The sequence below is a fragment of the Cupressus sempervirens genome, chromosome 10 (genome assembly GCF_028749045.1).
Source record: "Cupressus sempervirens isolate cs-2001-9-10 chromosome 10, ASM2874904v1, whole genome shotgun sequence".
Classification (NCBI taxonomy): domain Eukaryota; kingdom Viridiplantae; phylum Streptophyta; class Pinopsida; order Cupressales; family Cupressaceae; genus Cupressus; species Cupressus sempervirens.
In genome coordinates this window covers 260440614-260456708 of record NC_143127.1, presented here as the reverse complement: position 1 = coordinate 260456708, position 16095 = coordinate 260440614, and the positions used below count along the sequence as shown (strand labels likewise).

The 16095-nt window shown below is 36.7% G+C and overlaps 1 protein-coding gene across 2 annotated transcripts in view; it reads left to right on the top strand.

Moving 5' to 3' along the window:
* Positions 1 to 16095, top strand: part of LOC149533631 (eukaryotic translation initiation factor-like) — a 111848-nt gene that overhangs the window by 14740 nt on the left and 81013 nt on the right. For both annotated transcript variants that reach the window (XM_089807124.1, XM_089807123.1), the window contains exon 2: positions 4969 to 5167. In XM_089807124.1, the coding sequence (XP_089663250.1) occupies positions 5018 to 5167 (150 nt within the window). In that variant the 5' untranslated portion in view covers positions 4969 to 5017. The remainder of the gene's footprint in view (positions 1 to 4968; positions 5168 to 16095) is intronic.

Genomic DNA, 16095 nt, shown 5'->3' with positions numbered 1-16095 from the left:
CATTTTACTTTGGATAGATCTTTCTTAGGTTTGTCATTTCTTTGATTACCCTTCTTCTTGAAGTGCTTCTTCTTACCTATATAGGAATTTGTATTGAGAACATGAAGTTCTTCATCTTCAATTTTCAATCTTCCTCCTTTCTTATGTTTCTTAGATTCTTCTTGCAAGCAATCTCCTTTAGGTCTATTAAGGTTTGGAAGATTGCCTCTAGCACTTACTCCTTGTGAGAATGTTTCTCATGAATCTGGTAACCCATCTATAGCCATAAGTGTTTGTTCCTTGTTTTCAATTATGGTCCCTATGCTCGCAAGTTTGTCTCTTAGACTAGCCACCCTTAGGAAGTAAGAGTTCATAGATTATCCTTTCTTTATCTGTATATGATTTAGTTTCCTTTTTAGTGCAAGGGGTCTAGTCGCATTTTTAACTTCATATGCATTTAATAATGCATTCATCATATGAAATGTTGTTTGATGTTTCATTAGCATAGGTTCTATTTCATTTTTCACTCCATCTAATATGATTTGCTTGGCTTTCCTATTTCCTTTACTCTAGATAGTTTTATTAGGTTCAACAGCAGGTTGCTTAGATGCTGAATCAACAAACTATTTCACATCATTGTCTTCAAGAATCATCATAATTCTGAATTTCCAAGCAACGAATTGTTTTTTCCCATCAAACCCATCCTCGGGTTTGATTGTGCTTGCCATTGAAGACAGAAGGATGTTGCTAGATATATAAAGTCTGATCATTTAATTTGCAGAGCCTAGGTTCGACTATTAGAGCTCTGATCCCATGTAAAGTTTCTGCAAATTCCGCTATAAATCAGACTGAGATAATACCATCTTCTTGCTTGCTGAAGATGATCTTCTTTAGTTCAGACTTGAAGTGTTTATCAATAGTATAAATACTATTCTGGGAATGTTCTTACTCTGCAATAATTCGAATAAGGCAGTAATGTAGAGAAGACTTTATTTTGTGTTGTGTGCTCTCTACCCTCATACTTACCCTAAATTTATATTGAACCCACGAGGCATGTCCTTACAAAGGACATGACTCTTCTAGGTCGGCCCTTATAATAAACACATAATTATCCTCCAAGATCGATGTCTATTAGAAGATCAAATTAGATAGCAAACAAAGTTTAACAACTATGCAAACTAAACATTATTTAATGCCCCTAAATGAGATGCCGATAAGGTAATTCATAAAGGGTTATAAATAGGCAAATCCTACATGAGGATGTCCATGCTTTATCTGATCATGTACGATCTGCTGTTCAGATCAGTATGTTATCAAAGTTACATAGAATTAACAGCAAACACTTATCCTTTCTTCGGTAAATCTTTTATGCTCTTCCTCTCTATATATTTATAAAGCATAGCTAGGGCTTTGAGCATACCTTATCCGGCTTCAATGAATATATTGTCTCTGCTGTGATCAAAGCTTAGTCAAAGATCATATATAATTATTCCAATTTTCTTCTCACTGATGGGCATTGTTGACTGCCTCTTGTCCGCCCCTGAATTATATCGTTTGATGCTATATCTTTTTTTCGTAAGAGACGTGTCCTTAGATAAGCTCAATCATATCCCTTTATGAAGTGACGATGACTCATGATGACTAGGACTGGTGTTTGTTTGATTAATATTATTAGACTGTTTGTATTTGTTAAGATCCTCCTATGTGGCCCTGTGGGTGATGTATAATCTGTGACTATCTTGCTGTGACGAAATTCGACAAATGTAAAATTTAGTCTATATGGTTATCTCGGTATTCATACTATCAATTATTGACTTTTTTGTCGCCATACATCTAACATTATAATATAGTTTCTAGTGCATTCATTGCTGTCTTCTCCCCTTCCATTAGACGTAATCACATTTGGATTCATATGGGCAATGTAGGGGTACAAGTCAATAACTTTAAAAGGGAGATAATTTATATTGTTAGTTCCTAATCTTGTAACTTATATTATATTATATAGGTACTTATATCATTTAGTCTACTTTTAGTTTGTCTTTAGAATTATATTAACATTTTATCTTTTATTTATTAATAATCATTTATTTATTCAATTTACATTATTTATACATTTGATATTTTATTCAATTAATAAGATTGATTTTTGATTGATAGATTCTTTTAATTAATTAATCTATTTATCTATTAAATACTTATAACATATAGGGGATATTATAGTGTATAGAAGGAAATGTGATTCAAAGAGAGAACACAAATAACAGTAAACATTGTCAAATCACAAACTACAAGGCAACATACAAGATTAGACAAATTATGGCTAAAACATAAAGAAATACATAGTAACAAACCAATAGCTTCCTTAATGTAATGATATGTCCAAGGTTGAATTGTTGGATGTGTGCTCATTCAAGATTTTGGCGGCATAACATCACTCCAAATGCAAAGTGGGCGAGAGGTATAACAATTGTGTAGGGTTGAAGCTGTAGGATTTGGATGAGATGAATGGGTTGTTGAGATTGATTGAAAATTTCCATAGTGGAGAGTAATTTTTAGGAATAAAAGGAACAAAAATTTCCTTTTGGGAACATGAAGGGACAAGCCCATGTTCCCAAGTACTTGGGCCCATGTGCATGATGTGATGGGGGTGTTGATCCATTTGCCTAATCTTTATGATTAGAGGTGTACACATTATTAGAGAGGTAGGTTGGGCTTGATGAAAAGTGGGATTAGAGAGCAAGTGGGAAAAGTAGGAGGATGTAATGGGAAAGAAGATGAATGGAGGAATTAAAATTTTTCTCTTTATTCCAAGTGGAAGGAAGAGACTAATTAAGCAAATAATGATATTTATTTTATCAAATGAAGGATTAAATGGTGCAAGTGGATGGGAATTTTGAGAATTTTGAATTTATTTAAATTCAAAATTGGAGAAAATGGGAAAAGGAATTTAATTAAATAAAACTAGAAGTTTATTTAATTAAATAGGATCAAGGGCTATTGATATGAATTAATTTAACTACAACTAAAGAAGACATGGGGCATTATTCAAATAACTAAATTATTTAATTAATAGTATGACTACAAAGGAAGGGGGTTATGACAATTAATTTGAGCAAATATTAATGATCAAATTTAGGTGTCTACAACCCGATCATGGATCTCATGTTTGAGGGAGTCACAACTTTTCATTTCGTGCCTTTTGACCATTCATTAAGCTTAAGATAAGATAAGAAATTAATGTCCAACAAGAGACCACAAGCAGGTCTAAGGGATTGAAAGTACAAAGAGAGGGCAGAAGGTAGCGGACCACTAAACGTTGTCTGAAAACAAGGGAACCAACAGAGTAATAAGAAAACAAAGAGAAACAACCCTATACAAAAGAGACTACAAAACTGCAACACCAGTGGTTCGTAGTCGTCAGAAAGTAGCTCAAGACCAAAGGATAACAATCCATGTGCAAAGAAGTTTGGTTTTGTCTCCGAAGAGAGGAGGGCTGCTATCGTTGATGGTGCATGTGTGTGATCTCTGTGCGGTCTCACCAATCTGATTTGAGTAGTAGTGGACGGGATCCCAAACCGCTTGGTTCCTCTAGGAGAGGTAACCAAAGTGAAGAAGGAAGTGATAAGCAGATGATGGGACGCAAATCCACAAGGAGAAAACTCCCGAAGAGTGAGATCCCGAAAATGGAAGGCCTCTTGGAGATAGAGTGCAAGGCATCGCTAATCATCTCTTAACTAAATTTTAGTTATATTAAGTTTTATTTTTATTCTTTTAAATTTTAATTTAACATTAATGTTTATTAATAAATCCTATTGCAAAAGGGTGTTTGGAAATGAAGCTATGCATTCTTCCTTCTTGCAATACAATAAACTAAAATTAGTAGAAGTTTGGACATTTGACTAATAATATTGTGAGTTTCTAATGATTTTGGGCCCCTAAATTTCCTTTGTAATGCCAATTGCTAGACTCTATCTGAGTTAAAATTGCAACATTTTTGCTATACTGTTGGTGGTAAGGCACTTCAATATACTTTCTAACCTAGATGTGGGGATAAGATTTCAGTTGTTTCACCATATAGTGTAAGTAGGATATTATAGTTTGTTGACACATCTTTTTAGGTAGGGTAGTTTTGTGAACTATTAGAGTAGTATTGGGTGTTAAAGATTCACCTTCTTTTATGGAATGAGAACGGGAGCTTTTATTTTATTAAGAACTATATTCTAAGTAGGATGCTTGAACTTCTTAGGGTCTGTTTGGTTCGTGGAATTGTAGAAATCAGCATTTCTACAAATCTTGGTTTTGCCAAATCAAGGTTTTGCAAATCTTCATTCCTATTTTTGGGATTTTACTTGAACTGTTTGTTTCACTCGAAAGATGCGTGTGAAGACACATTTTTATGCGTAAAGTTGGAGTTGAAGGCAGACTTCAAAAAGTAGTGCAATCTATTGTTTTTACCCTCCTCAAAAAACATAACCAGGTTTTGATTTCCAATTCCTACTTGCTAGTAGGAAGTCAGAAAACCTGGTTTTGTGACAAAATTGGAAGTTGCGAAATCCAATTCCAATTTGCCAATTTTGAAACAAACGCAAAATTTTTCAAATCAGGGTTATGAAAAAGCCAATTCTTGCCATCTTCCATGAAACAAACGGACCCTTAAAGAACTTTGATATGGGCATTGAGTCTCATATTCATAATATCTTTTAAACCTAACTTTGACATTTTTTAATTGAATTTATTTATCATCAATATCTTTTTTTTAGAAAATTAGTTTAATATGAGGTCTGTTTGTTCTTCGCTATAGTTTTAGTGAGGCTCTGGTTGGCAAATAAGTTTTACATATTTTCTTACATTTTTCAACATTATAATTATTTAAATAACATTCTGTATGTTTTACAAAGTTCCTAATTCAGAACAAGTTTAGTAAGTTCAAAAGATATTGCATTAATATAGGCTAATAATGTAAAACTTACAAACATGTTGCAATGGCAGGGACTAATTGCTACACAACACCTATTGATCAGACGAAGAGATAAATATTATGCAGGAAGATCAGTCCATCAGTATGTGGTCAGGAGTCAAAGACCATTCTTTTGAAACTCATTTTGAATCTAATGCGGGTCTAACTGCTGCTGCCACTATTGCTGCTGCTTCTGAGGATTTGAACTATGGATATCAGGACTTACCACAGGTATATAAAGTGTTTTGTTTTCTCATTTTTTTTCTGTTTATCCGGGTCTTGGTATATTTGAAAAGATGGAAAATAATCTTGGCTGGATAAAATTTCTATATTTGAAGCATTCAAGAGTTTAGGTGATCTTAATTTATATCATTTAAGTTTTTTTTTTTCATTTTGTATAGAATGGAGCACTGATTCTTATCATTATGTTTTGGTTTTTCAATCTGTTTTATCCCAGAGGACTGCTGTCTATTAAATTTAATTGCTCATAAACTACTTCAAAATTTTGTTCTGGTTTTTGCTATGTCACCAAATTCTTCCCTTGCAAGTCCGAAGTCTAGTCCCAGTCTTGCAAAAATCTGGTCCTTACAATATTCTCACAAAATTCTACCCAAATTCTGTCAGATGAACCTGACATGAATTTTGTTGTTTTTATGCCAAATTTTGAAATCCGCAGCAGGCTGATTTTGCCAAAAAATGGAACTTTGTTCTGGTCTATCTTAGTCAATCCAACTCTCCAACCCTAAAATAGACACCAAAAAGGACAAAAGGAGGAAACATATGCCATTTGAACTAAAACTTACACACACACACACACACACACACACACACACACACACACTAAGATACTGATGCGCCTGGAAAAAGGCTGGATGCTGGCCCAGATGCTTCCTGATGCGTGGATGTTTTAGGAAGCTGCACAGGTGCTGACAAGAATATGGATTTCATCACTACCGTTTGTTTTAACACCTGAGAAAACCTTGAATGTGGTTAATTGCTGGGGTAAATGTAGGTAAAGCCTGTTTTAGTTTATAGTCGCTGAGGAGGCTAATATGCCCATTAGTGTTGAAATCATCATTGAAAATGATTTATGTTAACATGGGGCCTTTTGCCTCCTCATTCAACTAATTTCACAGGGCAGGTTACTAGATTCCTCATGTTGTGGCCCACATGTCGACAGCTCTCAATCAATGGGATAATGTACTATATATATATATTTTAAAATATATATTTATATATGGACACACCCAAACGCATCCAAAATCCCCCCCAAAAAAAATCCGTGCATCTGTGCATCAACACCCTGCAGCTGCATCAGCATCAGAACCAACATTGGTAACTTAGTATATATATATATATATGGTGGTGTATTTTTTTTTTACTATAAGCATAGTTGTGTATGAACTTATTTTCTGCTTCACACACACACACACACACACGCACACAATTTTTGGGATCACTGGATATTTTTGTATCATACACATAAAATTGTGGAATTTTTATTACCCGAGCCAAACAAAAAGATTTTGAGTGGAATTGTGATCCCTTTTTGGGGTAGTTCATTTATAATTTTTGGCTCCTTAGTATTTGTTGTTACTCATTTTGTTTATCTCCTTCATATGATGGATGGATGGATACATAAGATTTTTAGTCTAGGCAAAACTTTGTTCTTTGTGTTAAGTTTTTGAGAACCAGAATAGCAATAACACAATGTGATATCTTACCTAGATTTTCTCCTCAATTCTTACCACAATAGGTTTTTCAGAATAATAACAAGAATTTATACAATAATAACCAGCAAATATCCAGTAAATAATCAACAACATAAACCAACAAATACTCTAGAATTGTTATTGTATTTTAAAACAGCAATACAATAAATATCCAATCGTAGAAACAGTGATAACAGTCAGATTGGATAACCAGAAGGGAACCTGAAAAGCAACTGTGAACTCTGTTGCTAATTCACCACATTAGATGAATCGGGGCTATGTCCAATGCACCCAAAAGAACCTGAGGGTTTGTGTCCTCGGATTTTTGAAAGAAGCTGAAGCTTCCTAATTTCTCTGAGAGAAATCTAAAACCAAATCAATATCCAAGCATGTCCAAATGAGACCATCTCTTCTTCTTTTATTGTCCAATGCCATGACTCTTCAGCTTTCCCTATCTTGTCTCCTTGTCTTCTCGCCATTTCGTCTCTTGTTAATGCCCCATTGATATTAACTGGACCCTTTAATTAATTTGCGTCAAGTTCTCATAAGAGAAATTAAATATTCTATGAAATTAACTTTGGAATTCGTAATGTCCCAAAAAAGGGAACATTACAAGTCCTCTCTCGTTGAGATTGCTTGTCCTAAAGCATTTGGTGCCAAGATCCCATATAAATCTGCAAGTAGCCCTATATAGCCCAATCTAAAAATTACTACCACACGCATTCGATGCACTAGTCTGATTAAAATTGCTCCAAGCCTAAGACTGCATAACAACTCGTCATAATCCTCAAGGGGTAAGGCACTTATCCTATTAACTCCTGGATCCCAAACCAGCCTCAGTAAAAATGCTCCAAGATTCCATTGTGCCACTTTGATAGATGTAATGGGTCCAAAATTGTGCTACTCATCAATGCCCTACTGAAGTAAAATATCAACCATACCAATACCAGGATCCCACACTATTATACTATCACGACCATCCCATATGAGAAGATATAATTGTCTCGAGGAACTGTTAGTATTGGACAACTCTCCATCTATGAATGATCTCCCATGGAAATGCATGCTAATCTCCATCATAACTGTCCATCTAGAACTACTGATGAAGGAATCAAATTGCTTAATAGCTAAAATCAATACCAAAGGTGCAGAGAGGCCTTACATTATGTCATCACTCTGAAATACACTTGGATACATCCCTGTCATGAGTAAAGGAATGTCTAAAAATCTATCCCCTATGATCAAATTATAACTCATCAATTCTCAACCATAATCTATTCAGCTGGTGAAGCAAGGAATCTATCCAACTCATGTGTAAGTCAAAAATTGAAACCACGTGTGAGTTGATTGGAGAATGGGAAATAGTGTTAAATCTGAAAATCAGGTCACCACACCAATCTTGTGAACCATACTTATCGCTAGGAACTGCAATTGGGTCCCACATCCTCTAGTCACATCCTCCAGTCAGGATCATTCTTGCTGTGGGAATATGAAAGATCTGCTGTACTCAACTCAAAAAGTGGATTATCAAATGTCCAATCAACATTTACCTCAAACAAGGAATTGTCTACTAGCTGAAAGTGATCCAAAGTTTTTTTACTTGATTTCTTGGGGCAGCTATCAAAGTCATAGGTTTGCTGAATACTGTCAAGTTCCTTAATCACTTTTTGGAAAAACTCATGTCTTCTTTTATCCTCTTGCTCCCTAGATTGTTTGGTGACAACAATCTGATTTTCTTCTTCATGAAGAGCAACTCATGTCTTATTCACTGCTGCTTGAGCATTCTTAAGCTCCCTATTGAGCTTATAAACCTCATCCTCTTTTCTCCTTAGTTGACCAGCATATAATTCAACAACTTTTAAACTATGATCCCTGTCTGAAATCAAACATATGTAATCTGATCTCAAAGATTCTAAGGCTACTTTAACCCTTTGTAAATCAACAACAATAGAATCACCTTCCATTCTCTTTTGCCTCTCTTCTAGATGTGCCTTCCTGTAGATATCTTCAACGATCCTATGAGTGTCATCACAATACACCAAGGCTGCAACAATCATCTCTTCATCAACTTTCAGCTGTTTTTTCAAAGAATTATTGTCACTTCGGCATGTATTTTCTAATTGTTCGCCCTTGATACCATCATCTTGAAATTTTGTTTTTGATTGTTCCACTAAATCACTATTATGTATAAATTAGTTGTTGTCATAGAAAATACATGGCTCATCAAGGATGTCATCAATGTCATCTTATTGAGTTTTGTGCAATGACAAGGTGGCTGCCATGTTATCATTTTTGGGCAAATTCTTATTATCAGTCTCCACCACACTCTTGTTCCAATTAGACCACCCTCCTCAAGATGTTTGTTCATAGCCAACTCCAACTCACCAATGTAGAGAGTTCCATAACCCATACTTATGTTGTTTTGTAGGAGCAAAGCTGTGAGATTTCTATCTTCTTCTTTGCTGGTCTGATTTTTTATGTTTGCCTTAGCTTCTTTATGGTCTTTACATGTGATTTGGGGTCCAAGTTTGCTGGCATGTGAAACAGATCTGTTCTCTTCTCATTTTGTTTGTGCTCATTTTTGGAGATCCTACAACTTGTTTACTTGTTGACGTTAGCTCTTGTTCAATCACAAATTTTGTGAACATGTCCAACTTATGTTCAATTAGCTCCTCCACAAGCTCGTAAGCCATGGGTGAGATTATTTTCTCCCTCTACTCATAGCCAAACAATCAGATTTTAATTGCTTGCATATGTCATTGTTGTCATCAAGGATTAATGACATGATAATTTTAATGCAAGCCTTCACGTAGTCTGGATGATGCTTCCTATATCCACTTAAAAAATCATGACATACCTAAAGTATGGTTTGTCCACAATGTGTTGAAATATTTAATGCAGTAGGTTTGCCCCTAGAGCCAAACACCCACCTACCACCTTGACGACCTGCAATAGTTAGAAACATTGAATGCAGTTGGTGAGTTCAAATTTAAAAAGAGAGGGAAAACGTTTTTTGCCAAGAGACAAAAGGAACCAATTTGATTCAATTGATCAGTGGAAGAGTTGCAAAAGAGTAGAGAGAAGCGCAAGAGCACAGAGCTGTGAAGGAAGTTGATCAGCAGATCAAGTTAGAGTTCAGAAGACAGAAGGAAGTTCCAGTTTCGTGTTTGCAGTTGCACGTGTTGGATCTTTTGGTTATTCTGTAAGTTTTATTGATTCAACTTGTGAAGCAGTGATTGCACCAGACATTCTTGTATGTAGCCATAAGAGCTGTAAGTTTAAAGTTTTACCAGTTTGAAGATTTCAGGGTTTTTTGGTGGAAGTCGAATGCTCCCAGATTTTGTAATAGTTTTGTTGAATAGAATATAAGCAAGCAAACAAGCAGGCATACTTGGCAATCTATTATTCATATTCTATTTATCATTGCATAGTATTTTGCATTTGAGAAGTTCATAGTTGAAATTTTCATCCTTCGCCTCTCTGTGCTTTAATGACAGTTTGGTATATTGCTCACTCGGTCTAGTCTTTGACCAAGTTCTGTATCTGCAGTTTGTGCTGAGCTCACTTGGCATACCTTGCTGCCGAGCATCACCCAATAGTGGTGACCGAGCTCACTCGGCATCCCTTGCTGTTGAGCTCACTCGGCATACACTATTGTTGAGTTGCCCCTTTGTGCCAGCAAAACTGTCACTCGACACTTTCTTGTGCCAAGCAAAATTTTAGGGTTGTGATTTAATTTTTCACATGGTATCAGAGCTATGAGGCCCCACATCCACAGTGAGTTAGGGCATTTTTTTTTTCTGAGATATTTGACATGGCAGGAGATATAAGAAAGATATGGCAGCAGCCACTATCCTTTGATGGACAGAATTATGAGATTTGGGCAAAGAAGATGAAAACCGTAATGATAGCTAATGATTTGTGGAAGTTTGTGATTAATGGGTTCAATGATGTGACATACCTAGCGCAATATGCTGCCCTAAACAACAATCAAAATACTCACTTGAAAGAGTCAAGGAGAAAGGATGCTAAGGCATTAAGTCTAATTGAGGCAGCAATGATAGAAACAGTCTTTCCCAAGATTGCAACAAAAAATTATGCAAAGGAAGTATGGGACATCCTTGAGACGAACTATAAGGGGACTGATAAGGTCAGAGTAGTGAAGCTACATATGATCAGAAGAGAGTTTGAGAACCTTTAGATTAGGGACAATGAACCTTTTGCAGAGTTCAGCTCAAGAATCTCCACTTTGACAAACCATCTCAAATCAAATGGAGAAGATTATGATGAGCATAAGATTGTGGAAAAGATATTGAGGAGTTTACCTTAGAAATATGACAACCTTGTGATGACTATAGAGGAAGCAAAAGACCTCACCACATTGACCATGGATGAGTTAATGGGAACTCTTCAAACCCATGAGCATCGGATAAATAGATCAACAACTTTCCAAGAGCAATTTTTCAAGGCTCAAGAAAATTCAAGAGGCAGGGGGAGAGGAAGAAATGGCTCCGGTAGAGGCTCAAGAAGTAGAGGTCGTGGAAGGAATGGTCAAAGGAATGCTGGTGTAGAAAGCTCAGGACAAGCAAACAACCAAGAGGGAGCAAGCACCTCTCAAAACAACTCTAGAGGAGGTAAGAAAAATTACAACTCCAACAAGAGCAATGTTGAATGCTACTACTGTCATAAGTATGAGCATTATGCAAGTGAATGCTGGAAGAAGCAGGGTGATCAGTCAAAGCAGAATGCTAATGTGGCTAATATGAACATGGGAAATGCAAACAATCCCACAGCCTTCATCATGTGTAACATTGGTGAAGAAGGAAGCCTTGAGGTATGGTACCTGGACAGCGGTTGTAGCAACCACATGAGTGGTAATGAAAGTTTATTCTCTTTTATTGATAAGACTTTAAGACTGAAATTAAGATGGGAAATAATGGAACCATTCCCATAGTGGGCAAAGGATCCATCTTGGTCCGCACCAAGCAAGGTGAGAAGAAGGAAATACAAAATGTGTATTTTGCCCCCGGTATGAAGCACAACTTGATGAGTGTTGGACAACTCATTCAAAATGGATACAAGGTGCTGATGGAAAATGACATGTGTGTCATTCATGAGAAGGATGAGAGTAATAGATTACTTGCAGTAGTCTAAATGACATGTCATTCATGAGAAGGATGAGAGTAATAGATTACTTGTAGTAGTCTAAATGACATGTCATTCATGAGAAGGATGAGAGTAATAGATTACTGGCAGTAGTCTAAATGACAAAGAACCAAATGTTCCCGTTGAGGATAGAGACATGTTTCTCTTGTCAAGTCAGTGTTGCACCTCCCAAGCATGCATGTACAGTAGTACATCAGCAATCAACTCTTAGGAGTGTGATTGAAGACCTCTCCAAGCTTTGGCATCTTAGGTGTGGACATCTTGGCTTTGCTGGTTTAAATTTGTTATTCAAGAAAAGAATGGTAGATGGTTTGCCAAGCATAGTAGATTCCTATGACAAGTGTGAGACTTGTATTTTAGGCAAGCAACATAAGCTTCCCTTTAATTTCGGAAATTCTAGAAGGGCCAGAACACCATTAGAATTGGTACATTCTGATTTGGTAGGCCCTATGCAAACTACTTCTATTTGGGGGGAGTACTTATTTTATGACATTCATAGATGATTTCAGTCGTAGAACATGGGTGTATTTTTTGAAGAACAAATCTGAAGCATTTGATAAATTTGTTGAATTTAAAGCCCAGGCTGAAGAAGAATGTGGACATTATGTTAAGGTCCTTAGATCAGATAGAGGAGGGGAGTATACCTCCAATATGTTTGTAAATTTTTGCAGGAAAAATGACATAAGAAAAGCGCTTATAGCCAGTTATACTCCGCAACAAAATGGAGTGGCTGAGAGAAAGAACATGACCATTGTTGAAATGGTAAGAAGCATGATGAAAGCAAAGGGACTCCCAACTGAATATTGGGGGGAAGCTGTAGCAACAATAATATATTTGATCAATAGGTGTCCCATAAAATCAGTTCGTGACAAGATTCCTCTTGAAGCTTGGTCAAGGAACAGATGGATAGTTGAACACTTAAGGGTGTTCAGATGTGTAGCATATGCACATGTGCCTAAGAAACAAAGGCAAAAGTTAGATGACAAAGGTGTGAAATGTATCTTCACAAGGTACAACTCAGAATCTAAAGCCTATAGACTATATGATCCAATTGACAAGAAGATCATCATTTCAAGAGATGTGGAGTTTCTTGAAAATCAGTCATGGGATGGCTCGGTAGATGAATCCTCAAGCACTTCAAGTAAAGTGCCTACTATTGAAGAGGAAGAAGATAACATTTGTGATCAACAAGAAGATGGAGCATCAAATATAAATTGCAAACAAAGGCAAAAAGGCAAGCAACCCTTAACATGCCGAGCCATAGCTCCAAGCACATCAAGACAACCCCGAATTAGTATGCAAAATAGTAGCATCAACAATACTGGGAATTCAGATCCCACTCTCGCCTCCCTACTACCAAGAAAGACTAAAAGTCTAAGGGAGATATACCAAGATGAAAGGTATGAGGAAGATTGTGATGAGTGTAAATTTTGCATTATTTACTCATAGTGATCCAATTTATTTTGAGGAAGTTGTGAATGAAGAGAAATGGTGTAATGCCATGGATGAGGAAATAGATGCCATTGAAAGAAATGAGACATGGGAGTTAACTACATTGCCTCCCAAGAAACAAGCAATTAGAGTGAAATGGGTTTCCAAGACCAAGTGCAATGCTGAAGGAAAAATAGATAGACATAAGGCACATTTAGTGGTCAAGGGGTACAAGCAGTTGTATGGCAGAGATTATGATGAGGCATATGCCCCTGTTGCAAGAATGGAAACCGTGCATGCTGTCATAAAAATTGTAGCCCAGCACAAATGGAAGGTATGTGAAATCCGCCTTATTGAATGCTGTATTGAAGGAAGAAGTGTATGTGGAGTAGCCACTTGGTTATGAAGTTACAGGTGAAGAATACAAAGTGTATAGATTGAAGAGAACTCTTTATGGACTCAAGCAAGCTCCATGGGCATGGTACAACAGGATTGACTCATTTTTGATGAGTAATGACTTTATCAAAAGCGATGGTGAGCCCACACTGTACATCAAGGCAACAAATGGTAATGTGTTGATTGTTGTCTTGTATGTAAATGACTTAATATTTACTAGAAATGACAATTTCCTAATTGGTGAGTTCAAAGAGGCCATGAAAAATGAATTTGAAATGATAGACTTAGGTCTCTTGAAGTATTTTCTAAGCATAGATGTAAAACAAATGCATGATGGCATTTTCATCTCTCAAGAAAAATATGCAAGGCAGATCTTGGAGAGATTCAAAATGCAAAACAATAAAGCAGCCCCAACACCAACACCAATAGGTTTGAAGTTGAGCAAGGAAGATTGCAGCATAAGTGTGAATCCAACACTATACAAGAGTATGGTTGGAAGTTTGATGTATTTGACTGCAACTTGGCTAGACATAATGCATGTAGTAAGTTTGATTTTCAGATTTATGGAAACACTGAAGGATTCGCATTGGCAAGCGGGAAAGAAGATCCTAAGGTATGTGAATGGTACCATGGGATTTGGAATTTTATATACTGCAGAAAATAATTTCAAGTTGGTTGGTTACACAGATAGTGATTGGGCTAGAAGTTTAGATGATAGGAAGAGCACTTTTGGATACATGTTCCATATGGGATCGGGTGCAATTTCATGGGCATCTAAGAAGCAACCTATTGTTGCTCAACCTATAACAAAGGTTGAATACATAGCAGCAAATACAACATCATGTCAAGCTATTTGGTTAAGGAGGATTTTGATAGATTTGAATGCAAGGCAAGAGGATGGAACCACAATTTATTATGACAACATGTCTTCAATTGCATTGTCCAAGAATCCAATATTCCATGGGAGAAGCAAGCATATAGAGATCATATATCACTTCATCGGAGAGTTGGTGGAGAATGAAGATATCAAAATGGAATTTTGCAAGTCTGAGAAGTCGCTAGCAGACATTTTTACTAAGCTTTTAGGCATTGGAACTTTTGTATCTCTAAGAGAGTGTCTTGGTGTAGTTGATTTGGATCAGGAGTGATCCTTGTTTGGTTTGGCTCGGGACAAAGGGGGAGTGTTGAAATATTTAATGCAGTAGGTTTGCCCTTGGAGTCAAAGGCCCACCTACCACCTTGATGGTCTGCAACAATCGAAAACATTGAATGCGGTTGGTGAGTTCAAATTTGAAAAGAGAGGGAAAATATATTTTGCCAAGAGACAAAAGGAATCAATTTGATTCATTCGATCAGTAGAAGAGTTGCAAAAGAGCAGAGAGAAGTGCAAGAGCACAGAGCTGTGAAGGAAGTTCATCAATAGATCAAGTCAGAGTTCAGAAGACAAGAGGAAGTTCCAGTTTCGTGTTTGCAGTTGCACGTGTTGGATCTTTTGGTTATTCTGTAAGTTTTATTGATTCGACCTGTGAAGCAACGATTGCTCGAGGCATTCTTGTATGCAGCCATTAGAGCTGTAAGTTTAAAGTTTTACCAGTTTGAAGATTTTAGGGTTTTTTGGTTGAAGTCGAATGTGTTTACCATACTGGATAAAGAAATCAATGCACAAACAATAGATATGAATAGTAGAACTTCTTATTATTATTTGCATATGCCAAACAATACATTATGCTTCAATAGGATCTGATGATTACAATGCTTCCCGAAGGGGGTATAAATACTTTCCGAAGAACTTTCCCGAAGGAGTCCGTCGGCCACATATAACATGTCGCTACATAACAAGAACCTTCCCGAAAGGACCTGTCGGCTACATAACAAGAACCTTTCCGAAGGGACCCATCGGCTGATACAAAATTTCTACCAACAACAAAATGCTCTTAGATTTTGTAATAGTTTTGTTGAATAGAATATATGCAAGCAAACAAGCAGGCATACTTGGCAATCTGTTGTTCTTCTTCTATTTATCATTGCATAGTATTTTGCATTTGAGAAGTTCATAGTTGAAATCTTCATCCTTCAGCTCTCTGCGTTTTAATAGCAGTCTGGTATATTGCTCACTCGGTCTAGTCTTTAACCAAGTTCTGTATCTATAGTTTGTGCTGAGCTCACTTGGCATACCATGCTGCCGAGCATCACCCAACTGTGGTGACCGAGCTCACTTGGCATCCCTTGCTGCTGAGCTCACTCGGCATACACTATTGCCAAGTTGCCCCTTTGTGCTGAGTTACTCAGCTTCCTCACTCGGCATACACAATTGCCAAGTTACCTCTTTGTGCCGAGTTACTCGGCTTCCTCTTGTGCCGAGCTTACTCGACACCCACTGCTTGTCACTCGGCATCCATTGGTGCCGAGCAAATTGGTTAGCAAAATTTTAGGGTTGTGATTTATTTTTTCACA